At 36.0% G+C, this 27,154-nt stretch overlaps 2 protein-coding genes and 1 long non-coding RNA gene across 5 annotated transcripts; all 3 read left to right on the forward strand.

The window, feature by feature from the left end:
- Positions 1–57: 57 nt before the first annotated feature.
- LOC114524849 (isoaspartyl peptidase/L-asparaginase-like) lies at positions 58–4,044 on the forward strand. The gene is made up of 7 exons (XM_028546049.1): positions 58–203; positions 371–421; positions 1,283–1,425; positions 2,003–2,156; positions 2,602–2,922; positions 3,226–3,398; positions 3,550–4,044. The coding sequence occupies exons 2-7, from the start codon at positions 382–384 to the stop codon at positions 3,736–3,738; spliced, it is 1,020 nt and encodes a 339-aa protein (XP_028401850.1). The 5' UTR covers positions 58–203; positions 371–381; the 3' UTR covers positions 3,739–4,044.
- A 298-nt stretch (positions 4,045–4,342) lies between these two features.
- On the forward strand, positions 4,343–4,913 carry LOC114524851. The gene is made up of 2 exons (XR_003687128.1): positions 4,343–4,581; positions 4,835–4,913. It is a non-coding gene; the product is annotated as an uncharacterized LOC114524851 (long non-coding RNA).
- Positions 4,914–13,482: 8,569 nt separating this feature from the next.
- On the forward strand, positions 13,483–26,276 carry LOC114524846 (proton-coupled amino acid transporter 1-like). 3 transcript variants are annotated; one of them, XM_028546046.1, is made up of 10 exons: positions 13,487–13,879; positions 21,701–21,791; positions 22,047–22,135; positions 22,456–22,539; positions 22,684–22,768; positions 22,944–23,219; positions 23,675–23,841; positions 24,309–24,478; positions 24,821–25,976; positions 26,123–26,276. In XM_028546046.1, exons 1-9 carry the CDS (start codon positions 13,746–13,748, stop codon positions 25,063–25,065), a joined length of 1,341 nt encoding a protein of 446 aa, XP_028401847.1. In that variant the 5' UTR covers positions 13,487–13,745; the 3' UTR covers positions 25,066–25,976; positions 26,123–26,276. The 3 variants fall into 3 exon arrangements, with proteins under 3 accessions (XP_028401845.1, XP_028401847.1, XP_028401846.1); XM_028546045.1 differs by lacking the exon at positions 13,487–13,879 and adding an exon at positions 20,501–20,844 and having other exon boundaries at positions 26,123–26,272; XM_028546044.1 differs by lacking the exons at positions 21,701–21,791; positions 22,047–22,135; positions 22,456–22,539; ... (4 more) ...; positions 24,821–25,976; positions 26,123–26,276 and adding exons at positions 15,406–15,496; positions 15,745–15,833; positions 16,534–16,617; ... (3 more) ...; positions 18,069–18,238; positions 18,658–19,532 and having other exon boundaries at positions 13,483–13,879.
- The last annotated feature ends 878 nt before the right edge of the window (positions 26,277–27,154 follow it).

Genomic DNA, 27,154 nt, shown 5'->3' on the forward strand with positions numbered 1-27,154 from the left:
CGGATATATCAAATTTCAAGATTTTCTTGGTGTTGTGCCATTTAATGGTCTCAGGACTCAATGCAAGTGCTCATATGCAGAACTCTGTTTTTCAGAACAGTGTATATAGCTACAAGTCATAAGTATATATAACGCTGTTTACGTACGACGTAATCATACTTGCACCAGACAATTGATCTATGCTCCTTTGTAAAAATATAAAGGTAATTATTTTATTTCGTACAGCATGTTTTTGTATACATGAGCTTAGTCCAAACAGATAGTTACTATCGTCCGCATCGCCTTTGACGGTTACAACTGTATACAACTGTTATACTGTAGTCCTTAAATTCACAACTACAATTATAACTATAATTATATTACTTTGTAGAATCAACTTTAATGGCTGAGCAAGAGACTAGGGGAGCAGCAGCCCTAAATTGTAAGTTTGGGATTTGTTATACTTTTTCTGTGTCGCGGTAAATTAAAAGGGTGCGGTTGTAGAAAAAATGAGTGAAAGTGTGAAACGACCTTAAGTTTGACATCATGACATGGCTTTAATTGCTGGGTGAAGCGCAGGTAAACGCCGCCTGAAGTACGTTTCACGTTTGTCGTCTATTGAGTGGCGCTGTAATACTCTGCTTGGAAATTTTCGGGTGCGGTAATACGGAGGGACATGTTGCAGCCAGGGACATGTTGAGGGGACAACTGAATTTCATCGCGTGTATCATTTAAAAAAGGTATCGCAAAAACCATTTTTTGTTCTCGCGACATGACTGTCCCATCAGTTTGATTTTGTGCAAACATGTCACAGGGACAAAATTTAATTTGCAGAGCTTGTCCCATCGTGTGATCATGCAGCTCGTGCAACATGTCACGGGGAGAAATATTTCAATAAGCCAATTCGAATACACTTGGCTAATTTCCCATAATTTGCGCCTGCTCCTGGAACAAGGGCGACATACATGTCGCACGAACCATTTTTTTCGTGTGGTGCCATAGGACATCACGGCCGTGTGGCAACCGTCAAAGGATTTGTCCCTGCAACATGTCCGGATGTCCCTGTAACATGTTCCTGTATGCAACATGTCCCTCCGTGTTACCGCACCTTTAGATTTGGCGTGCTTAGAAAATCCTCCCACGTTTCTAAATCCTACGTTGCATGTACACTGGGCAGTTTGCGTGTCAGGATCAGCTTTTAGTTTTTAACTGTCTAGCTTTACATGGAAAAAATTTATTATATGACTCATTTCGATGTATATGTAGCTAATTTACTATATCGAATGCCTCTTTTTGTATCAAGCAAATGGTGAGCAAAGAGAAACCAGAACTCCGAGAATTATTGTTCAGGGAGGAGCGTATACTTTGGGAGGGTTAAATGTATTTAGGCAACAGTTTCTGGATGGAATAAGGGAAGCTGCAAAAGTAGGATATGCTCGTTTGGTGGTGAGTAACAGAGTATTTACCGTAGAAGCCTTTTTAAGTAGGTATTTTACAATACGTATTTCAATCTTAGCCGGAGGGAGTTGACAGTTAAGTGAAGGTTTAAGCTGCAAAAATTCAAAATCTTTTAGTTCAGAAGTTTATAGTGCATGGAACTCGTATATTACTCCTTACTTATAAACGTGAAGAAGGATTGCAATTATACTTGACTTGGTTCGCGTGTTTTATATTAATTTTTACATAAAAATGACCAAATATAGAGTTGAAAAGTTTCATTTAAGCAGCAGAAACTCAAAAACATGTATTCACTGGTTTTAATCCCTCTCCGATTTATCATCCCAGTTCTTAGTTAAAGTTTATACTGATTTTAGTTTCTCAAGGGCCTGTTTACATGGATCGAGTTATCCCGGCTAGGCGAGGTAAAAAACGCGTCACATCAAAGGCTTAACCTGATTAGTCTTTCATTATAAATTATGCAGTTTTAACCTCGCCAAGCCGGGATTACTCGCTTCATGTAAGCAGGTCCTTAAAGAGTGCTCTAACACGATCATGAAACAATTCGGTTAATCTTAATCAACAGACAGATAACGGGACGGCAGTTGACGCTGTTGAAGCAGCAGTTTGCTATTTGGAGGACAATCCGTATTTTAATGCAGGTTATGGCTCCTTTCTGACCGAGAAGAAGGAAGTGGAATGTGATGCAATGATAATGGATGGAAAGAAAATGAGTGCAGGTGCGTTCATTTAAATGCCATTGGGTTGGTTGTGGGATGTATATATAATTAATCCACATTCCAATAAGTTGTGTCTGCAATTGATAGGCCTACTAAGGTTAATGTGTGTAAATTAACCTTTTTCAGTAAGCCTAATTATAATGAAATTTCGAATACATGAAGTCATTTTAGACCATGAATTGTTTAAATTGGTAGAAATAAGTTCTTTCATGCATGCATATATATATGACAGAAACTAACGCATACATAATCGTCCGGATAGAGTGCTCAATGCTAGCGCAGAGCGGTATAACAACGGTGTAACTCGTGTTTCTCATCCTGTGTTGTATATATATATATCCAAGCTGAATCTTGGTCTAGGTCCATGAGTCTTAACTATATTGTATTTATAATATAAATTATAATAATTTCCTATGGCTTCAATAGGCTTCTTCTTTATTTCCAGGTGCAGTGATAACTGTTAGTCATTTTCGCCATCCTGTTTCACTCTCCAGAAAAATCATGGACGAGTCATCTCACTGCGCATTAAGCGGCGAGGGTGCTTTGGAATTTGCTCGGAGCAAAAATTTTCCTACTTTGGAAGACCCAAATGAACTTAAAGCGCCGACAAGTTTAAACATGGTGATACAGCACCACAACTTTGATAAATTCGTAGAGTATCATTATGCTGGAAAGCCAATGATCGATAGTAATAATGAGGGTCACGATACAGTCTCAGCAGTTGCTTTGGATGCTAATGGTAATTTCGCATGTGCAGCATCAACAGGTATACCAAACTGATGATGAAAAATAATAAAGCATGATGACACATATTATGGTATCGCCATTTTCTGGAAGCCGTTGAGCGGCTATAAGGATGCCAACGAATTCCCAATTTCCAGTCTTCTTTGTGCCTTTTTCTAGTCCTCTTTGTGCTTTTCTCCAGGCTTCAGTTCTAATTTTGTCTGCAAACGCCGTAGTACATGAAGTATAATCGTTGAGCCGGAATTGGTTAGAATCCTAGGAAGTAGTAGCGAAAATATGACAACTTCTTCGTATTATAAAATTATTGTAACACATATAATTTTAGGTGGAATACCAGGAAAATTGAAAGGACGTGTCGGTGATGTACCAATGATTGGCTGCGGTGGTTATGCAAATGAATATGGAGCAGCTACAACGACTGGGCATGGGGAGAGGTTAATGAAAATGACTTTGGCAAGAGAGGTCGTTTATAATATGGAAAGAGAGAGAAGTGCTCAGGTTAAAATTATTTTCTTAACTCTTGCTTATAACCATGTTTCTTCCTATAAGACCAGGCGGTTGACCAAACTGATCGGGCCAGAATTCTGCCAATATTCCTTTGCCATTGAAAGTTTGATTGATTTACATGATTTGAATTTCAAACACATAGATATCTGCGGAGGAAGCGTTAAGCAGAATGTTCAATCGAGTGGAAGGTCATGGTGGTGTAATTGCAATTGACAAAAATGGTGAATTTGGAAAATCCTTCAACACCGATGTAATGATTTGGGCGACGGTTAAAGATGGGGAATTGAATTATGGCCTTGATAACAATAATAACTTCACTGAAAACTTGTAGAAGTGAAATATTTTGTGTAGTATTTTGTGTCCATATTCGTCGAATCGACGTTATGGGTGGGCAGGAGGGTCAACGTAAAAACGTTTGTCTCTCGACGTAAACGTGTACCACTATGTCGACGTTATCTAAGCTGGGTGGATGGGTACAGACATAACGTCGATTCGACGTTAGACGTGGCATCAGTTATTAGGGGCGGACTGGCTCACAGGGATACAGCAAAATTTCCCGGTGCGTCCCACATATCACAGATTTGTGGGCCTTAGCTCCTCATTTTCATTTTCAGCTTCAAAAGGTGTCCCCCCCCCTGCTAGCTAAGTTTTTCCAGTGAATCATTATTGGGAGTATTCATCCATGGGTATGCCAGTCCGCACCTGATTGTTACCACTTCAAGATTTGTAGTTGTTGTTTATAACTAAAGAAGAAATTACCAAGCATATTAAAAAATTACATATAAATTTTCCAGTTTTACCAATTCCCAACGTCAAATGCTTCCTCTGTAGTCATTGCTACTTCTGCAAGGACGATATTTTCTCACAAATGGAAGCACCGAGCGAGTGTGTTTGTTCCACTGAGCTATATAATAATTCCTTTAATATAGCTCAGTGGTTTGTTCTCCGAAGGTTGTGAACTTGTGGTAGCCACGTTATACAAATCTCGATACAAATAGCGGCAAGAGGTTTTGAAATCTTACCTTAGTCAAGCTTAGATTCATCATGTATCGTATGCCAGGTGCTGGTGGAAGTGCAAAAACTTCAAATGCGGCGGAGGAAAAGAAATTAGCACGGCAAAATGTGTGGCATTCTGTCTATTTTTTTGTTGGCTATGTGTTACTGCTCAGATTGGGTAAGGTATATAATTTGCTGCCATACTTGTATTGATACAAATGTTTGAAATGTGAAATACTATATTATCTACCATGGTGTATTGAATTATTTAGATACGCAGCAAATTGTGCTAATTCAATAAGGTTGCCCAATGAAAATCTAAGTTAGGAGTTAGGAGAATTTTGTTGGATCCAATTACCTCCTGATGGATGTTATGTAGTCTGTTGTAAAGGACCGCCATCACATACAAATACATTTTTTTAATTTATTAGCTCCAAAGGCATTAATCCTGAAATCATTTATGTAATCTTCAACAAGAAGAAGGCCTGCTGATGAAATTATGAGAAAAAATAAAAAAATAAGTAAAGATTATAACAATTTTTTTTTGGAAAGCATCAATATTAATAAGATTAGGCTGAACACGATGCCTGCTTAGGTGTTTACATGGGCTTAAATGTTAATAGTGAGGTGACAAAAAAAATTAGAATAATATTGAAAGATATTTCATTTGATAACTGGACCATTAACCTTTAAACTGGGAGTATTCATTCATACAGTGAGATGGTAAGAGCATCACTACTTCTTGAGAAGTGGTAATGTTTTATGCATGCCACTTTATTTACCATCTTTACCACATTTTTCTTTTTTGCAAAGAAACATTCTAATTCAGCTTCTTATTCTTTTCCGGGTTATTCTATCCAGCTTTACCACCCAGTACTAATAAATTCTTCTAGTTACCTAATCATTTATTAATGGAAGCCGGAATGGTCTATTTACTGTAAATTAGTAAATCTTAAAAGTGCCTTGTGTTGTTTTTTAATAAACTATCATTTTGTACTTAGGGTAGAATAGATTTAGGTTACCATGCATTTCAGTTCTCACCTTACTTTGCATTAATTTATTTGTCAAATGTTTAATTTTGATAACATAACATTGCACAAATAGTGTCATGCAAAGTAATATTACTAGACCTGGTAACATATTGAACTCACAGCTTCAACAAAAAGTTGCAGCTTGATAACTACAAAGTCCATAATTATTTTCTCCTGTTTCCATCCAATGCGAACAACTGTTTTTACCTGTGTCATTGAGAAATCCCTCATTGAACACTCATTGTAAATCCCTGGGATATTTTATTGGTAATTTTACAGCAATATTGAAACAGTGTCTGGATTCTTGATTGTTAAGATATTACCTTTTATTAACAAGAATATGATATAATTTATTGATTTACAAAAGTTAGTGCCAGGTACCAGTAGTAAATAAATTTATTCACCAAATGTGGTGTCATAATTGCCTAGAAAAACCACCACTGCCACTCTGCACCCTGGTTATAAACCAGTCTATCCCTTTTTTTCATTACATTATTCATAAATGGTGTGAATATTTCACATTTCCTAGTGAGTCTACAAAAAGTATCAAAGGTACACGACATTTAGTTAAACCAATAGCATGTGCCCTACAGTTCCGGCGTCTGCCCATCGCCCTAGCTTTATTATTACTTATCCAACCAATAGTAAATACAATCTATGTACAGCGTCTGCGTGAACGTGTGGACAACTTGTTTTATCTTTATATTTTCATAAACCAGGGTTAGTACGTTCCAGTGCATGCATGCTCGTAGCTAAATACAGCTAAATATGGATTATAGTTCTAAATATGATCACGTTTTATGATCACGTTTTTTCTCAGATGCCAAAAAAAATCTTGAAAAAATGCAAATGCCCACTACAGGGGAGTTAGTATGAAAATAAAAAGAGGAGAACACATGTTTTGTATGGGGGCAAAACACGTGACACTAACTCTCCTGGCGAAGGCCCTCAGGTCGAAACGTCGAGAAGTGTTTTGTCTATTTGACTTGCCTACTACAGGTTATCACTGAAACTATATAACATCGAAAATTTAAGTATATGGTAAAATGTTAGTAAAAAATAAACAACACAATCAGGCGATCTCTCGCCATTTCGGGTTGTCTATCAAATTCAAAACTAGGGTTGTGCTAGGTGTTTGCCTGGTGTTACAAAACACTGAAAGGATTTCAGAATCCAGATTTTTTAATGTCTGTGTCCTGTTGCATTGTCTATAAATTTATCAGCTTTTCCTACGCCCCTGCCCTCGAAGATAAACAGGAACGATGGTTACTATAGAAGATAATGTCTTTTTTCTTTGAGCCAAGGAAATTATCCTATTTTTCCGCCTACTCAATGCCAATGAAGATATGGATGACACTTGCTTTGTAACTTACGTAAACACAATTACACAAACTTTACCAAACTTCAAATATAATATTCTACGTATATAAATTACGTATATCTACATACACATTAAGATATTCTTTACCCATAGCGGTATAGTATATTGTGAGGCGAGAGACTGAAGAGTCAGATGAAATACGTAAAAGCTATTAAAAAAGCTCTTTCTATGTATGCATGTATATACACGTGGTTTCAATACGTAGACTATTTAACTTTGAAGGAGCCAAATTCGCAAGTTAATATAACGTTTTTATAACAAGTTCAACACGCTCATCTTCGGGCCCGTTTACATTTGCAATTTTTGCTGAGATTTTATGTCAATTTTCTTCTTTTGATAGATGTGAACGAGTGAATTAGTTACTGATGTTCAAATAAGAGCCTTTATAAAAGGTCTGAACACAGACCTTCGTTTCGCCTGTCCCTGTCTTTGTTCCGCCTTTGCGTCTCCCCGCGAATTTTAAGGCGGGTGAAACCAACGAAGGTCGGTGTTCAGGCTAAATCGTGGTGTACGTGACCGGTCGTGACGTATGATAACTTCATATTATATTAATTTATTTAATACATGCGCCTGACAAATAAAGCTCAGTCGTGTATAAACAGTTGGCTTATTTACCTGACTATATTCGAGTCTGTCTGTTTTGTCTGTCAGACTTTTATGATAGTTATATATATATTAAACGGAATGGAATCGACATCGAAACGAGCGAACATATTCGCGAGACAAAACTCGTGGAGTCCTAGACGAAAGGTAAGCGATTAAATATGGATAACAATTTGTACGGAATATTAGTTAATTATTAGGAAATTACAAAGTTATTATTTTACTACGAACCTGTTCTCACACTTGACTGAACTTTTAATAAAATATCATGTAGTATAGCTAAGGGATGACAAGGCTCTCGTGTTGCCATAGCCATAGGTTTAGCCAAATTGTTTCTTCCTATCACTCTAGCAATGTAAGCCTTTTTGGTCGATGAATTTCAGCCTTATTTTATTAATATTCATGTTGATGTTTTATAATAACATCAGCAGGAGGCAAACAATCATATTCGAATCGTGACTCTTGCCTCGATGTGAGATTACAGATTAATAATTTAATTCATGTACAGCGATCTGCGATCGTTGTAACTGACAATAATACCGAAAAATTTTTCCCGAAACTGGAAACTGATAGCAATCCGACATAGACATTTAATTTGCCCTATAGGCTATAATTTAATATATCATCACAATGACATAAAGCGACGAACATGCATCATGTCATGCATGTGAAATTGGTTCCTGCTTCAGCTGAGTAAGCTGACGAAGGTGTGTTATTGCGACTTCCTTTCCCTAATTTCATATATATGACTGTAGTGTAGACATCTTTCCAGGAAGTAATCTAGAAACGAGACATTCCAAAACGAGACACGCTGAGAAATAAACGTTGAACATTGAAACAAATATTTATGATTTTAATCTGACCCTTGCGGGGGCATATGGCACATGCATTGTCAGTGCCCGTGGTAAATTTAAAATTTACGTGCACGTGCAAATGTTTGAAACAAATGTGTGAACTTCTCGTTTTATACTTATACTGAAGTCTGTTTACTCCACAGTCGTTGAAATGACCTCAAATTAGTATAATTCGGATTTGAAAATCACTTACAGTCGAAGTTCTGTACTATAACCACTCTCTTTAATATCACTTATTATATACTAAAAAGGTTTGCTCTCAAACGTCGACTTACTCGACTTTCGGTCCACACTCAGTATACTTTTCAGATAGTCGATCTTATCACAAAACGTATCTAGCTTTGAACATAGCAACCTCGTTAATTTGAAGCATCTACTTGTTTTGAGTCCCCACGCTTTCCTGGTAACACCCACTTATTAAAGCATGCAACTGAAACGAAGAACAAGCTATACGTTATGACAATTTTTGAATTCAGAAGAAAGTGATTTAAGTTGGGAGAAAGAAGATGAATTCGATCTTTGTTATTTGGCTCAGTCAAAGCAAACCGTAACTGAATAATAGGCATTTTTTCTACTCAAATTCCGCTGAAATTGACAGTTGAAAAAGACTTAAGACCGAGTATATAAACAGTAGACACCTCATGGGTAAAGAGTTGAACGCTGTATAGCTTAAACGTTATATCAGTATAGCTTTTAGCAAAAAAAGGAACGAAGGAATATATAGGAAATTAATTGTTTAAAACAATAAGACAGTGTCAATATAATATAGTTATTATATTTACTTCCTTATAATACAACTTTCGATCAATATACTTACATTCGATAGCAGCTGAATCTGGCTTTAGTTATTCATTATGCAAAAAATTTACATAAAAAAGTTCTGTACCTCAAGCAAGTCACGTACGATTCGAACTAGAGTTCGTTGGGAACAATCCCCCCCCCGGGACTGAAGGTTGGTAAACTCGGTGTCTACCAAGTGAATTCCTATTCTGTGTTATATGTCAAACGCCGGTATACGGCAGAGGTATACGAATAAAAATAAAAAATTGAAGGCTTGCTGGTAAAACTAACCTGTATAGGAAACCTTGACTTGTAATTAACCCGAGAAAAGTTTCAGGACGCGAGGCAGTGGGACAGTTGTAAAAAGGCTGGTAGCGCTTCCACCGGATTGTGATTTTTTTAATTGACTACCATTTCATTGATCATGCAACCATTGGCATTGACAATTGTTAAAATGCCCGAAAAGGAATAGAACTACAGATTGCGAGCTAACAATTGTTAAAAGGGTTCCCCAATTTAAGAATACTAAGGTTTAATCCAGGTTATATATCGAACAACGGGCAACTTTTCAGCGATTAAAAGTGGCACTATCGGTAAAAGTGCTATCCGCCTTTTGAGGAGTTTTGTACAACCGTCCACTGACAAATTATGTGGCCATGATAATAGTCAACACTATAGGTTTCATTTCATTATGGACTTGACACGCCACGAATTCTCAAAAACCTCAAACGTAGAAATTTTATACAGCGAATATGATATATACACTTAATGTATGCTCCCGAGCCGAGGGAAATAGTGAGTTTTGTTTTCCCAAGAGTCTGAATTCGTCTCGGAAAACATTGAGACTCGTGGGAAAACAAAAGTCATTGTTTTTCGAGGTAGTGTACATTAAGTGTTTTGTTATATAGGAACAAAAACATACATGTTACACAACAATTTAATTTAAAAAAAAACACTTTACTTTGTTATGACAACATGCGAGCAACAATTTTTTACTGATGCATTTATTTAAAGTCATGTGACTACGAATGAACCAATCACATTTAAAATACACAGCACCTATATAACAAAACGACTTAATCTCCTTTGATATACATGCAGCTGGTCCATGTACCAATGAACGTGTTTCGTGCACGATTCAGGACAAACCAAGGGAGAGTTAATTCTTACGGGAATTACTTGACCCTTGCCCGGATGACTTGGACATAGACGACCAACCTAAGTTCCTACAGTTGCTCAAGGAAGGAAATTAATTGCAATTCCTCCAAGACAACGTAAGAGCTAGGGAGCGGTCCATGATGACAGCTTGCCGGTATGTTTGGCATGTTTATAGGCGAGGAATACGTAAGAGGACGTTACCGTAAAAGTCATTCCTTCATTTTTTAAAAACAGGGGCCAGTTGTAATAAAGCCGGATAGCGCTATCCACCGGATAGTGTTTTTTCTCCACGTTCTATTCAGGAATTATATACGTTACATTTCATTAGGCACCCTTCCAATGCCGGCAAAACTAGAATTTGCCGAGATGATACCAAGATGATATCTACAATAATAGTCTTCTTTCCTTGTTCAGGTGTTTCGTCGGCTTTCCCAGGAGCAATTAATGGAGTCGACCCGAAGGAAGGCGGTTATTAATGAGTGTGTGGATGTACTTCATCATTCCAAAAAATGTGAAGACGATAAATGCTCATCGCAAAGATGTAAATCAATGAAAAATGTTTGGAAGCACTTTGATAGATGCCCAGAAAATAAACTAGCAAGTCCGAAATGCCCAATCTGCCAAAGTGTCACATCATTATTGAAATATCATGCTGGCGATTGTAAAAACGATTCGTGTACAATGATACAATGTCGCGAAATAAAAGAAGGTTTTTCAATATGGCAGAAAACACAGCAGACATTCCTCAGTAATCTTATCAAATTCAGACTGTCAACAGTACCTACTGTTAGAAAAAGGCAATGCGAAAAAACTGTTGCTAAATCCCCAGTGTTGTCAGTGACTGCCGAAAATGTTCCAAATGAAAAAGTTTCTGTGGTGATTACGAATAATGATACAAAACAGGAATCAACGAGTATTCATAATAGTAAGAAAAAATAAAATTTTAGGATTCTAGGATATAGGATATATAGGATACTGAATAGGATATAGGATATACTGAATGCATGAGTACACAGCTCTATCAACACGAGAAAAATTGCAGAAAAATGTGTGGAAACACGAAGCCTGAAAGGGCGGAGCCAGTTTTCACATAATTCTTAGGCTCGGTGATGTTTACAAATAATAATCAACATAATTTCATAAAAATTATAATTACTTCAAATTTCTTAATTGAAAAACAACAACAAAAAGTTATAGTCACCGGCCAGTGAAATATTTACATATTTTCTTTTGAATTAAGAGCAATCATGTTGAAATAATTTATTTATGCTGTTAAAATTCTAAAGAAAACATGCAAATATTTCGCTATAAGCATAGGGAACTATTTCTCTGTAAGTGGAAATCCAGCCTTAATTAATGCAAGAGAAATCCAGCGTAATTACAATAAAATTTAACTGAATGCAATCCTAAAAAATCGTAGAAAAACAAATCAATCAGCACTGTCCAAGTACGGCAAGTAGTTATATTTAAGGGGGGAAATAACAGTTTTAACACCTTTCAATATAATTTTGTATAATAAATGGTCTCGATAAATCTTCGATAGATTATCGTGTCAGGGCCTGATTCCACTGGCACTGTCTCTCTCTCTGCGAAATATTTCGCATTTCGCTTAAAAATTTTCCCCGTCGAATTTCTTGTGAATATAACATAATTATAAATATACAGGGTGTCTCAAAAAAAACCGAAAACTATTGGAATCACTCACGCCCGTGGGAATTTAATGCAACTTATAAAATCCTAAATACGAAAAATTTGAAATTGTGTATATGATTATAAATTTAAATTAGCCTTGTTATTGCTTCGAAAGAAAATGGTACAGCTGACCGCGGAACAACGAGTGTTTATTGTGATATTATCCCAACAGAGTGCTTAGGCATTCAAACTCTAACAATTACATTGTTATAGGTGATTTCAATAGTTTTCGGGTTTTTTGAGACACCCTGTACATCCCGCCCCTCGTTAACATTTTAAGACTGTACACCATGCACTGAATGGTTAAAGCCCAGGTTATACGTCGCATTTTGGTCGCGTCGAATGCAATTCAAACAATAGGTAATGAGATGATAAACCTCATTAAGCTTCATTACCATCTCATTATCTGCAGTCAAATTGCATTCGACGCAACCAAAATGCGACGTTTAACCACAGTTAATTGAATATACACGGTTTGGAGACCACATAAAACTACAATACAACTCATTAACTATGTTGAGGTAGATTTGAGCAATATTTTAATAAACATATTTTTCAAGTCAAGGATGAGGAGCTTAGCAAGAAGCTTGGTAAGTTTGGCTAAAATACAACAGACAGGTGACGAGAAACTGAGAAAGGAACTATTTTTTGCATAAACCTGGACAATAACATAGTTAACATAGTTAGTTGTATTGTACTTTTATTTAGTCTCCAAACCATATGCATGTATATTCTATCAGTAAACTGATTCAACCGGCACATGTCAAGGCGACTGTATAGAATTTTTTTATGTGCATGTGTGCAGTCAACAAAGACGATTTGAATACAGATATAAAAGACAAATGTGCATCTGCATCACTGCATGGACTATTTCTCATAGTGAAAATGACTTGTTTATTTGTGAAAATGACGACAATTGCGACTAAATTGGTACCAGACGTTACATGTCGATGAGTATAGCAGCAGCTAAGTTGGCAGCTAGGTTGGCAGCTAGGTTGGCGTCATATAATGTGGAACGAGGCTTCACATGCAGACTCGCAGTATACCGTAGAGTCCCCTGCATGAGAAAGGCCCTTGCCTTAGCTATAACCTTTTTAAAGGTTATTTTTAAAGTTAAAACTTCAAATGATCCCTGTTTCAATGTTTGCCATGAACGCGTCAATGAAAAAATCAGTACTGCATGTAAGTAAAGCATGGCTTGCGAGGTTGCGTCAATGCTGCTGCGATGCATGTAACATCGCACGTAACTAACAAACAAGATGCAAAAAAAAATTTTATACCGGGTCAAGGTATATTTAAGACAGATTTTTAATAATATATTGCATGCTTTTTCTTCTTCTACATGCACTCGTTACTATATATATACAGTCGAACCTGTATTAAGCGGCACCGCATTAACCTTTGTTAAGCGGTCATGTGACAAAGTCCCGAAAATTTCATAATATAAATACTGTTGATTCCAAATTTAGTTATAATAAATATTATATTTAAGCCGCGCGGTGATTTTCTACAAGACCTGTATTAAGCGGTCAACCTGTATTCAGCGGTCACTTGCGAAATCCCCGAGGGTGACCGCTTAACACAGGTTCGACTGTACACATGTAGTATGGGTAATTCAGATTGTGTGAGTCGTGACCTTGTCATTTGCAATATCAGTGTCAGGTTTCCCTCTGTTCACTGACCCATATTGAGTGTACGAACCAGACATGTTTCATTAACATTGTTATTTATTCATATTTGGTTTTTTCAAACCAAACGCAGTGATGCATGTGCATCGTCAACCCTTCAAAATTTTCCACTGTCGTCCTATGCAAGCCGTAACTAAGTAGGGACGAGTACAACGATGTCGGATGAGAAAGAAAAAATCGACAACAATGGCGAATACGCTTTGCTACCCACAGAAGAGTCTGACGAGGAAAATACTGACAAGAAACTAGTAACTATAACTGAATATCGCGACCACGAACATGCGACGACGTATGTATATTAAAAGTTATAACATATACATGCCGAAATATGTAGAATAACCATACTATGTTTTAGTAGAATATACATAAATTTCATATATCCGCGTATTTCAATCACTGAATTATATACCGTTGTGATTCGTCTGTGACTGTGTGTATAATATACATTTTTCCTCGTTATGCTTTGGCGGACATGCATGACGTGCAGCATATGTATATACCGAACCCGGAGCTATACGACTTTTTTTCTTTGACATGAAGAATTTTTTGTCTAAATGCATTGCCATAACAATTCCGCGTTTCCACTCTACGGTATTTTTTGCCGGCAAGAGCTTCGATAAGCACAATATTTCATTTGTGCCTGAATGCTGGAAGACCCTTCGTCATCTTTCTCCAACTATTATTTCATTTCAATTATTTGAATGAGACATGGCAATGGCATACGTAGGCTGGGCTATTGAATTTTCTATTAGGTCATGGTGTCAAGATAAATACCTCAACACGCTTATTTACGTGGTTTTGTTAACGCAAACGTGTATCCAAGGTTCGGATAATCCGATCATTGCAGAGTACGTATTGCGACGTTCTGCATGGAGAAACGTCGTAACACTCCTGCATATGTATATAGAGTTTTTGGGGATGCCTTTTGCTAATTTAGTACATGTTGCAGCTATATGAACGACAATTTAAGTTGCAACCAAATTGGGGACTCTCATTGTAAGTTAAGTACCTTGTTTCTCAATTAATACCAGCCCGGTCCAAGACGGAGCAAGTATTAAGGAGCGAGGGGTATAACATTAAGATTATTCATAACAAAATGAGATTCTTTTAGCACTAGCTATCCGACTGAAATTTACAACTTAAAGTTGTTCACCACTGAAATTATTTAGCCATATATATTAGTATTGTGTTTCTGAAAGTCTGATATTTAGATAGGATTTTACAGACAATTTCAACGTCTATATACGACGACTTATTCGTTCCTAATATTATGAATTCGAGGATTCGTGGCAGGCGAAATATATAATAGCGTAATTACGTTTACCCGTCTAAAAACCTTGTGATTATTCTGATAAATGTTAGATATATTCTGCTGGTGAAATATTTGCTTATTTTCTTTAGAATTTTAACAGCGTAAATCAACTGCTTCGTTCAACATGATTGTTCACAATTCAAAAGAAAATATATGCAAATTAAATATTTCCCTAGCGAACTATTTGTCTGCAAGTGGAAATCCACCTTAGGCGCCCATGTTGGCTCGTATTTCGAAATTCTGCATGGTGTTTATAAGGCTGTAACATATATCGATTTTCAGGAAAGAGTGAATTTTAAAATCAAAAGATAAAATATCGTGTTTACTGAGATGAACGCGTGATTGGGTATGCCGGAAGCTGTTGAAAAATTATTTAAATGTTTTGAAATTCTTTCGTTTGCCCTTCACACCCCAAAATGTTTAGGCCCGCAGGCCTTTATGCAACATTCAATCTCGTTTGTAATGACCAAATTACCAATCAGGTTTTATATTACATTTTTCAGCGATTTTGAAACATTGCTACATATTGTGAAGGCAACAATGGGATCTGGGATTCTTAACCTTCCCGCAGCTGTCAGAAATGCTGGAGTTGTGGTAATAAAGTAGACTATAGTTGACGTGTATTCCGTTACCCAGTATTCTACCTTACAGAGTAGAATTTTTCACTACTCCTTTTATTAGTATCCCAGCATGCGTGGAAGTGAAAGTATCGTCTTGAATACATGACTACATATACATATATAGTCGTGATCTAACTCAGGATCAACCGAGCCAACATTCCTTGATGATATATACTTGTCCTCATTTTACATGCTCAAAAAGTTACTTTTTTAATTTTTAAGGTTGGTCCATTGGGTTTGCTTTTTGTTGCAATAGTCATTGTTCATTGCGAGCATCTCTTGGTCATCAGTTCACGAACATGGTGTAAAGTGTAAGTATAATCAATATAGTTGTCCTTATCAGCTACTAATCCGTCGTAAATTAAAAGTGTATTTCTGTCAGAATATATGGGAATATTTAAAAGCTTATAGTTATATGTAAACTTTTGATTTAATCATTTTATTGGCAGTTAACTTGCCATCCTGTATTGTACGGTACATATAATGAGAAAAAATCTTCCACCACCCGAAGCAACTATAATCATGCAGTTTCGCTCAAACCTTGAACCTTGAACACTTGACATTTCTTGACGACCGGAATCTTCTAACGGTCTAACCTGCATCTAAAACTAAAGCCCGTTTTCCACTAGGCGAATTTATATACGCGCATTCAAACTGATGAAAAGTAGGAATGGATTCTACTTTTTCGCGCATGCATCACCGGATTTCATATATTGCTTTATATTGCTCATATATTTCATATAAATTCGCCAAGTGGAAGCGGGCTTAAGTGTTTAAAAAAGGCTAACCAATATATAAAAAATGCTCTTGATTGAAAAGGGATCTCTTCAGGTAACTCGGCCACGTAAATATATAGCTTAGCTTACGAATGGCACTTTATATTAACTGGTCAATTCGTTTCGTTTCGTTAGGTTTTTGTACAATTTTTGTCATTTGCCGTATTTCAAGTGAAATTTGCCTTATTTCCCCAGATTTCCATCCCAACACAATATAATATCTTACATTTTACAGGAGGGGGAAGTCAAGCATGGATTTTGCTGATGTAGGTGAAGAATGTATTATGACGCGGTATCCAAAGAAAGGATGGCTAGGAAGGTGCGTCAAAAACATACAGTTAATTTTACTGTACAAAACGGAACAGTAAAACTAGAATTCTAATATAAGACTATAGAGCACTTGTACAGGGAGAACTTCATATTCACGTCGATTTATTAAGATATATACTACGTTGCAGGTTGATCATCAATATATGCTTAATGTTAGCTCAACTTGGTTTTTGTTGTGTTTACATGTTATTTGTTTGTCGAAATTTGCAGCAGGTGAGTAGTGTGCATATATATATGGCACTAGTAGTGTAGTGGTATAAAATCTTCCATATGTTGAATTCCTATCTGCAAACTTTGAGCTCCTCTATATGCATGTATAATGTAAGTTAACAAAACTGATATGTATACATGTCCACGTGAAGTGTGAATTTCAGTTAACCACTCAATGCTAATTTCTTATACGTACTCTACTTTCAGATATTTGCCAACAACACAGACTTTGCCGTGGATACGAGACTTTGGTTACTGATACTGCTACCATTCTATATTTTGATTTCCTTTATAAAGAATCTTGACAGCCTTGCTTGGTTATCTTTCATATCAAATGTCTTCATGATCGTTGGCTTTGTTTGCATATTTATTTATGTATTTCAAACTCTTCACAATCCTCTTCACTTACCTGCAATGGCTCCTGTGAAAAATTTACCTTTGTTCTTTGCTTCTTCAATTTTTACGTATGAGTCCATTGGTTTGGTAAGTTCAAAATCTAGCCTTACTTAAGCCTGCATGTACCAAGCACGTGACCAGCGTTAACATGATAAAGAAAAGTATGCACTGATTGATGAACACCTAACTCTTTGCAAATGACGGTCATGGTACTTATTTAGTTGGTAAAACATGAGCAAAACCCGATTTTCTTTCTCGTCATTCTAGATTCTTCCTCTTGAGAACGAAATTAGGAATATAAAGCGATTTCCATCTCTGTTGAATCTTGGTATGGCCTTTGTGTCGGTTCTTTACATTTCAATGGGTTTTTTTGGATATTTGTCTTGTACTGATAATTGCTTGGGCAGTATCACACTTAACCTTGGGGAAACAGCGTAAGTAGAACATCAAATATGATTTTAGCGAAATACGTATAACAAGGAAGAGGAGGCTCTTGAAAAACCACATATTATTGAGAAATATTCATGTCAATTGTCACCATTCGTAAACAACTAACCATTTAAAATTTGTGCATAAGTCATATTCCACTGTTGTATTTTCATATCTATATAGCACCCAATAATTCGATCGATGTTACTAATGAGTAATGATGTGATATATGAACTATCTTTTGTCTCGTATACTTCTTTTCATATAGAGAGTGTGCAGTACGACACAACAACCAGTTTTTTGTATATATACATAAGGAAAATTTTCTATTATCATGTTATTGCAATGTCCAAGCATCAACCGCAAAAACGTGCGATGTTCAATTTTCCTTCCCCTTCGTTGTAGATACTCTGTCACAGTAAGATCAATGATGAGTGCTTCAGTGTTCTTGAGCTATTTCATACAAGCATACGTTCCATTCGTACTCGTCGAATCATGGGTATTTACGAAAACGGGCAGCGAACCTGGAATGGCAAAAAGATGCGCTATAAGAGCCGCTATTGTCTTTTTTACAGGTACAATAAATTTTAGTTTTTAATTTTAATCTATAATCTTATATTTCGGGATAATTTATATATGTTTGCATGTAATACATGCAGTCCTTTCCAAAAAGGTTTCAGTACCTTGAAAAGTATTAAACATTGAGCATATACATGCAACTACAAACATGTTGCATGCATACATGCATTCTTATCTAAACTATCTAATATATAAGCCTTTTGAATTGCTGAGTTTTAAATTCTCTGGCGAATCTCTAAATGAGCGGTCATGCATATATGGCCAGAATGATCAAAATATGCCGGGTTCCCCAATATAAGGACATTTAAGGGTCATAAAAATTGCACCTTCAAACACACCTTAATATAATACATTTTATTACACCTACGTTGTCCCTCGAGTTAAACATGTACACGAAATATATTTTACCTTTCAGCTGTTTTAGCAGGAACTGTCCCAGATTTGGAGTATATTATCGCGTTGTTTGGTGCAACGACAAGTACGACATTATCCATAACACTTCCTGCCATATTGCATACAATATCTCTTGCTCCCAATCTATCCAAATTTACTATAACGAAGAATATTGCCATTGTCGTATTCGGAATAGCTATGAACATATTGGGAGTGGCGGTATTAGTCCAAAAAGTGATAAATTTGTATGAAAAACCAAAGTTCTTAGCGGGAAAATTAAAAGTATAATTTACCAATATTTATTTATTTAATCTCAGGATTACACTTGATGTAGAGGAATAGTCATGGATTATGATTATAATCCACTATATGCATGATTCATTGACATCTCATGTTAAACACGTGACGATGAAGCGACTTTTCGTCGCCATTTGATGAATGCATCTGCATAATTATATAGATTTCCATAAACAAGAACAAAAACATAACAATGAGTTGCTTATGTTTTTCTGGTCCCCGTTTATTCAATTACTGAAACAAAAGACATCAAAAGTTAAAATATTTCGATACTAATGCAATGCTTTCACATAGCCTGTGCATATAGTTAAATTTGAGACAATGTCGAGGAAATATAATTTAGCAATGTATATAGAATAGGGGTAATACTATAAAGCCTGGTTTCCAATTTAGTCGTAATTGTCGTGAATAAGACATTTTCGCTGATGTAAATTTAGTCACTCATGCACTAAAGATAGTTCAAAAAAATGTTATTTTCCATGTAAAATGGCGCGGGCTTTACGAACGCGCAAGAAGTATGCCCGTATAAATATATAGTAATATTTTTCTTTACAACTATTTAAATTAGTTCTTTAAAAATCTATTTTATATACTTTTTACAAAAGCAATAAAGTGTTCAAATATTCACAACTTATCCAGTCTAAAATTGCGTTTCTGCATTAAATGAACTTATTATGACATCCACTTGGTTTTGTCATACAAAGGCTGCCGCAAAGAATGCAAACCCTACATTGATTAATAACTCTAGACCAAGTTTCTTTTCATACGGTAATCTATCTAGACATTTTTTATTCCTAAATCTTACTGCAAAAAATATATAGAACCAAACAGTAGTTTTTTATCAACTTAAATTGATTACCTGAGTGTAATAATATTACTCTATATAACATAGAAAAAACATAAAAACTTTCCGTTAATACGTCAATCAAAACCGTCCATCGATTGGATTATTTGGATATGAACTCCGAGGCGGTGGAATGTGTGGGACTCCTGTGCACCTCAATGAACGCTCTTTTCATAATGCGTCTCATCACTCTCATGGGTTCCGAGTGTTCCGAGCAGAGCCGTCATAATGAAGGACTGTAGAGAGCTTCTTATGTGGTGGTTTATTGATCAGTTTCTTTTGTATTTATACTCATATCACATTTAACTTGAGTTGATCCATGTTCCAAAACTGACGTAATATCTGTTGTAATACTAATAGACGTTTGCGGTTTGCTATGAACGACAATTCATGTAGCTATATTGTAACACAGTTAATAGTTCTATTAGCTGTGATTGTACATAACACGAATGCATGCAACAGCATTGCATAACAGTAATAGATTTTATAGATAGTCAGCTCATAATTATGTTCAGTTTTGCTTTTTCTGTCTTCGTCACCAGGGCCGTCGCTAACAAAAGAAATCAGTCGGGCATAATACGAATGTATAAATATGCACCTCCCAGACCCAATTAATACTTTCTATCGACGACCCTGTTCGTCACTGCCTAGTATATAATGCTGATTCTGTGACCTTGCATAGTTGCATGTCATTTGTGATATCAGGTTTCCCGTTTCTCTCAAGCTGTTGCTCAATGAATCATATTACTTTTCTTGTGTAGTTTATTTATTCAGCATAAGTATATAAAGATGAATTAGATCATGACTCGTTAACATTGTTGTTTATTCATATTTGGCCTTTTCAAACTATACACAATTATATATGCATCGTCAACCATTCAAAATTTTCCGCTGTCGTCGCAAGCGGTAACAAAGTAGGCACGCGGGTACAACGATGTCTGATGAGAAAGGAAAAATCGATAACGATGGCGAATACGCTTTGCTGCCAACAGAAGAGTCTGACGAGGAAAATACTGACAAGAAACTAGTAACTATAACTGAATATCGCGACCACGAACATGCAACGACGTATGTATATTAAAAGTTATAACATACACATGCCGAAATAAATAGAATAACCATACAATGTTTTAGTAGAATATACATAAATTTCATATATCCGCGTATTCTAATCACTGAATTATACCGTTGTGATTCGTCTGTGACTGTGTGTATAATATACATTTTTCTCGATCGTTATGCTTTATGCATTCTTATAGACTTATAATTTTGTGCAAGCGTGATACATGCAAGGAATACTGTACAATAACGATACTATGTGCGCTTCCATTAAGCTGGCAGACCATGGTCAGACCGGTCATTTCGTTAATATTTCGTTAAGAATATAGCGATAAAAGATAAAACTATATCTCCCGTGCCAGGAGATGTAAATAACGATACACTTGAATGCAGATTTCTTGAAAGTGAAACGCTCTAAAATATCAGTAATCTGTCTGTACCGAAATACAACAGGACCGGTCTGGCAGTTTTTCCGTATAAAGGAAAGCGCCCTATGTTATTTCATAAATTTCATATATCCGTATTTCACTTGTATTCATACCGTTGTGATTCGTCCGTCTGTATATTAAATGAATTTTATATGCATATATATGATATAATTGAAGTTCTTTGTATTATAGCTAGTTACTGCTGTTTGATTTGCGTTTTTCAAATACTTAAAGTCGCTCTGACATTTTCGCTGTGACCCCTTCTATCTTTAAGAAATATTTCCTCGTCGTTTTGTATTGACTGTTTTTGCGTCATTAATCGGCCTTTCTACTGATTACTTATAATTTATACTTATAATTTTAATTACGGTTTGTCAGTTCTTTTGTAATGAGTAATGACCTAATGACCAATCAGGTTTTATATTATATTTTTGCAGCGATTTCGAAACCTTGCTGCATATTGTGAAGGCAACGATTGGAACTGGAGTTCTTAACCTTCCCTCAGCTTTCAGAAATGCTGGAGTTGTGGTAATAAAGTAGACTGGTTTGACTGAGTTTGCAATGATTACTGCGCACGTATTTCGTTACTCTATCACATTTGAATTAGATAATGTTTTCTGAATGTTTTTTGATAATCTTTTTCTGAATATCGTCGTTTTCTGTTGTGAAGTTCAATCAAAATAACCAGATTTCTGAATGTAGTCTAGAGCACCATTCCTCTTTATCACACTATACCTTCAGCATTTACCACAATTTAATTAGTTTCCTTTATTCAATTTTAAGGTTGGTCCAATTGGTTTGCTTTTTGTTGCAGTAATTATTGTTCATTGCGAACATCTCTTAGTCATCAGTTCACGAACATGGTGTAAAGTGTGAGTGATCAAAAAGCTGATATCTCTTTACAACCTGTTCACGGCCAAAAGCTACAGAACACCATTTTTTGCTTAAAGGTTTTCGAAGAAAAACTCGGGCAAAATTCAGCTTTGGTGAATACCACTTAGATATTAGGACCAAGGTGGCCAGCTTAGCTTAGCTATACTTGCATGCATAGAAAATATTTTTTACGCCTGATTCACAATAGGTTAATAACACCTCATCAGTGCTTTTAGCATCAGAAGCGTAGAAGAAAAATGCTCATTGAAAGTATATATATAATTATATTTTTAAATTTGGTTATATATGCATCTTACAGGAAGGGGAAGTCAAGCATGGATTTTGCTGATGTGGGTGCAGAATGTATTATGACGCGGTATCCAAACAAAGGATGGCTAGGAAGGTTTGTCCGTCAAAACATAGTCAAAACGATCTCATTGTACAATTAAACGGAATGTAAAACTGAATCAGAGCAGAATACCTGCAGAGTTAAGGACTTGGCATCGCATTCGCGTCGATTCATTAAGATCTGTATACTACGTTGCAGGTTGATCGTAAATGTATGCTTGATGTTAGCTCAACTTGGAATTTGTTGCGCTTACATGATATTTGTTTGTCGAAATTTGCAGCAGGTGAGTATTATGCAAATGGTATGTATACTCCCTTGCCTCCCTGCTTACAAATCCTCGATACTACGCTCCCGATCGTGCAAATTTGACCTCCCGCATATATATACACGTGACGTAGGTTAATACCACGTGAACTGCAAGTTTCACTCTTCCAATTTCTTACATATTCCACTTTCAGATTTTTGCCAACAACACAGATTTCGCTGTGGATACAAGACTTTGGTTACTGATACTGCTACCAGTCTTTGTTTTAATTTCCTTTATAAAGAATCTTGACAGCCTTGCTTGGTTATCTTTCATATCAAATATCTTCATGATCGCTGGCCTTGTTTGCATATTTATTTATGTATTTCAAACTCTTCACAATCCTCTTCACTTACCTGCAGTGGCTCCTGTGCAAAATTTGCCATTGTTCTTTGCTTCTTCAATTTTTACGTATGAATCTATTGGTTTGGTAAGTTCAAAATCTAGCCTTGTTGAGGAAGCCTGCCGTGACGTCTAGTTCTCTTCTCCTGCCGCCATTTTGGGTGGAAAATATATCGGTTGAATAAAAGACTTATTGCAGCCAAGATGGCGGACTACTAGAATCTGCAAGAATCTAATATAAATTAACAATATTAATATGCTAACACTAGATAACGTCTTGTTAAATGATCTGATCAACTCAAGGCAGTCTAGTTCTAAATCTGGCATGGAATGCCGAAATTTTTCATTTTCTTTTGCAAACCATTTTTTGCAAGGGCAAAACAATACACGATAAAAAAATTACAGTTTTTTACACACCTATATATAATTTATGCATTTTCTTCGCACATTGTCATTGCACACAAGACTCATGCTAGTAATTTTATTTTGTTTATTGGTTAATGAAGAATGAATAATACGTGTTTTTCTTTCTCCTAATTCTAGATTCTTCCTCTTGAGAACGAAATACGGAATGTAAAACGATTTCCATCTCTCTTAAATCTTGGTATGGTCTTTGTGACGGTTGTTTACATTTCAATAGGCTTTTTTGGATATTTGTCTTGCACTGATAATTGCTTGGGCAGTATCACGCTTAACCTTGGGGAAACAGCGTAAGTAGAATCGTATATTAAATTAAGATTTTGAAATTACAGGTTAGATACATATCAACATGCAAGTTTAACGATATACAAATATTATGAATGAAAAAAGACATGCAATAAATGAAATATATGTAAATCAAGGACGAGGTATGACTGCATGCATATATGTACCTTGTCCTTCGACGTAAAATCATGCAGAGCGCCACCGTTCGTACAAACAACTTTTTTCACTTTCAAAATCTGTGCGCTGAAAATGCTTTTAGGCTAGTTTAATTACATGCAAGCCCTCTATAGCGAGCTTGCAAGTAGGTGGGCGATGATTGGACCGCAATGAGACTAGAATACCACTTTTTTTCTTTATACTGTGACAATTTTCTGTATTCTTATCATGTGTATAGCTATATCAGTTGCGATCAGGCAAAAATCGCAAAAACGTGCGATGTTTAATTTTCCTTCCCCTCTCGTTTTCCATGTAGATATTCTGACACAGTAAGATCAATGATGACTGCCTCAATAATCCTGGCCTTTTTCATACAAGCGTACGTTCCATTCTCACTCGTCGAATCATGGGTATTGGCAAAAACAGGTAGCGAACATGATTTGGCAAAAAGGTACATGGCAAGAGCTTCTGTTGTCATTTTTACAGGTGGGTAAATTTTAGTTTTAGGTCTATATATTTCGAGCTAGGGTGAGGGTTGATTTAAATGTATTCAGAGTCATTTCAAGGTTAGGCAAACAAACTATTTGTTCACATTTTTTAAAATTTTTATATATTATATATTTTTATATATTTTTATGTTTTTTATATATATGTCTTATTATTATTATTAATATTCTGCCTGCATGAATATTAGAATAGCTACATATGCAGTTCTCTAATATAAGCATGTTTTCAGGACGGGTCATAAAAATGCACCTCAAAACACAAAGTGACGTTAATGTAAAACAATTTTTCCTATGCAAACGCGAAATATATTTTACCTTTCAGCTGTTTTAGCAGGAACTGTCCCAGATTTGGAGTATATTATCGCGTTGTTTGGTGCAACGACAAGTACGACATTATCCATAACACTTCCTGCCATATTGCATACAATATCTCTTGCTCCTAATCTATCCAAATTTACTATAACAAAGAATATTGCCATTGTTTTATTCGGAATGGCCACAAACATATTGGGAGTGGCAGTATTAGTCCAGAAAATAACGAATTTATATGAAAGACCAAAGTTATAGGCTGGAAAAGTATAACTGCATGTGTAAATATATTTATTTAATCTCCGTGAGGATCACATTAATTTTAATATATAGGAATAGTCATGGATTATAGTAGCGAGAAAATGATAGGTAACCCTGTTGTCTTGTTCTCTGATCAACTTCGATTCAGAGGACATCTCATGTAATGAAGTTACAAAACATAAAACAATGAATTGCTTATATTCATTTCTGGCTTTTATGATCTATGTAATACAACGAGAGGAAGTCATTTATTGAATTATATTACTGTAACGACTAGACGTTTATTTACTGTCAAAATATTTCATTACCAGAGGGTGATGCTTGCACATTGCCAGACTGCACTGAATGGGTAAATTTGAATTAGCAATACACGGAAGTGCAAAACTTGGTGCAGTGATAAATCTGGATGGAAAGAGCAAACTGCTGGAAAGAGTTTGCATGAAGAATTTCTTAATGTCTTTACGAAATAAAGTGAAAAGTTTCTTTATAATGCTGATGTACGTTGATTTCCCCTCCTATGTTCGGGGATTTCTCTGGGCATTTCGGTTTTCTTCCTGCGATATTAACCCTAATGCAGAATAGTACCTATATAACAACGGGCTTACATGCAGCAATTGCCACGTCCTGTTGCAGACTCATCTCCATTAAGGCAGAGGTGAATAAAAAGTAATTTAACGAAAATATATAGTATATACATAGATTCCGTTGAAATATTCCACCCACACGCCTCTCTATTGCAATTTTGTACTACTTTGCTACTTCAGCTACAAGTCAATGGTCGTGAATACTTCATGCTGATGGCAATGTAAAGCTAATGCATGGAATCTTAATCCATCACCTGCGTCTATATATATGGAATTTTTTTTATACCAAACGCGCAAAAGATGGCTTTTGAGAACATGCACGAGGTATCTCCATAGCCTTATTTTTGTGTATACCTATTTGAACTCAGCATTATACGAATTCCAATATTCGTTTTATATAACTTCGAACCAAAAAGGAATGTTTAAATACGCACCACTTAGCCACTCTTAAAATTTTCTTTTTTCGTTAGACCTGGGAAGCTCAATTTCTTCACTCTGAAGTCTAAAGGAACAAACGTCATGCCATTCGCAAGCCTTGAGGAAAGCGTGGGAGTACGGTAACTTGAAGTAAGAAATTTTTTTCCTGAGGCCACTTTGAGGAGATCTTGCCCAAGAAATGTTCCATATTGTATGGGGTGCAACCAAGCATTCAATTTCAAGCAAAAGCTTGATTTCAGAAGATGGTAGCTACTTTGAAACACCCAATTTTCCCTTTCTTTTTTTCAATCTAGTTTTTGCGATAACGTCTACGAAGCAAGGTGTTTGGCCACCATCTTTTTGAAATGGCAAATTTTCAAACCAGCACATGCATGAGGTGCCATACTGCCATTACTGGCTCTGTACAATATAATAGTATCTTATCTCCTATCTTCAAATATGCTCGTTGCGAGTACTTGCCAATGGTAAGCATCGACTAAAACTAATCACGCTCCATACACACCTTTGGATCCAGGGACGCCGGAGGCAATTCAGTTGGGCGGGGGCGAGTTTTAGAAAAGGGCACACTCTTGGCAACTACACGGACACAGGGTTAAGGCTAAAAGGTTAATATTCATCTTATGTTGGACTGATTTCTCTTGAAAGCTATTGTTCCTACGAAAATTATAAACGAATAAATGAATATGCACCCCTTACAACTAAGTCTAAGTGGTCTAGCAACGGCCCTGCAATAGCTTGCATAAGTCAACAATTTTGTGTCCGCGGGAGAATGCATTTCTAAACAATGTTATCATTAAGTTTTAGTTTGAAGAGTAAGCATCATGCTACTTGCTCCCCTGGTTCTTTTTCGATCCAGAAGTTTGCCAAAAAAACGTCGAGAATATTTGTAACGATTTGGCTCTACTCTGTTACCCTGTCATGTGTTAACATTAAAAACTCTGCTGATTTGTAGTAGGTAAGGTCCTTACAGAATGAATGCTTTAGATTCTTGGATTGTTTTATTAATGTGTCGTTACTAACCTATTTTGTGTATGATTTACACGAACAAATATTTGTGTTAATTT

The sequence above is a fragment of the Dendronephthya gigantea genome, unplaced genomic scaffold, assembly GCF_004324835.1.
Source record: "Dendronephthya gigantea isolate DGI-Jeju-01 unplaced genomic scaffold, DenGig_1.0 000032F, whole genome shotgun sequence".
In the NCBI taxonomy this organism is placed as follows: domain Eukaryota; kingdom Metazoa; phylum Cnidaria; class Anthozoa; order Malacalcyonacea; family Nephtheidae; genus Dendronephthya; species Dendronephthya gigantea.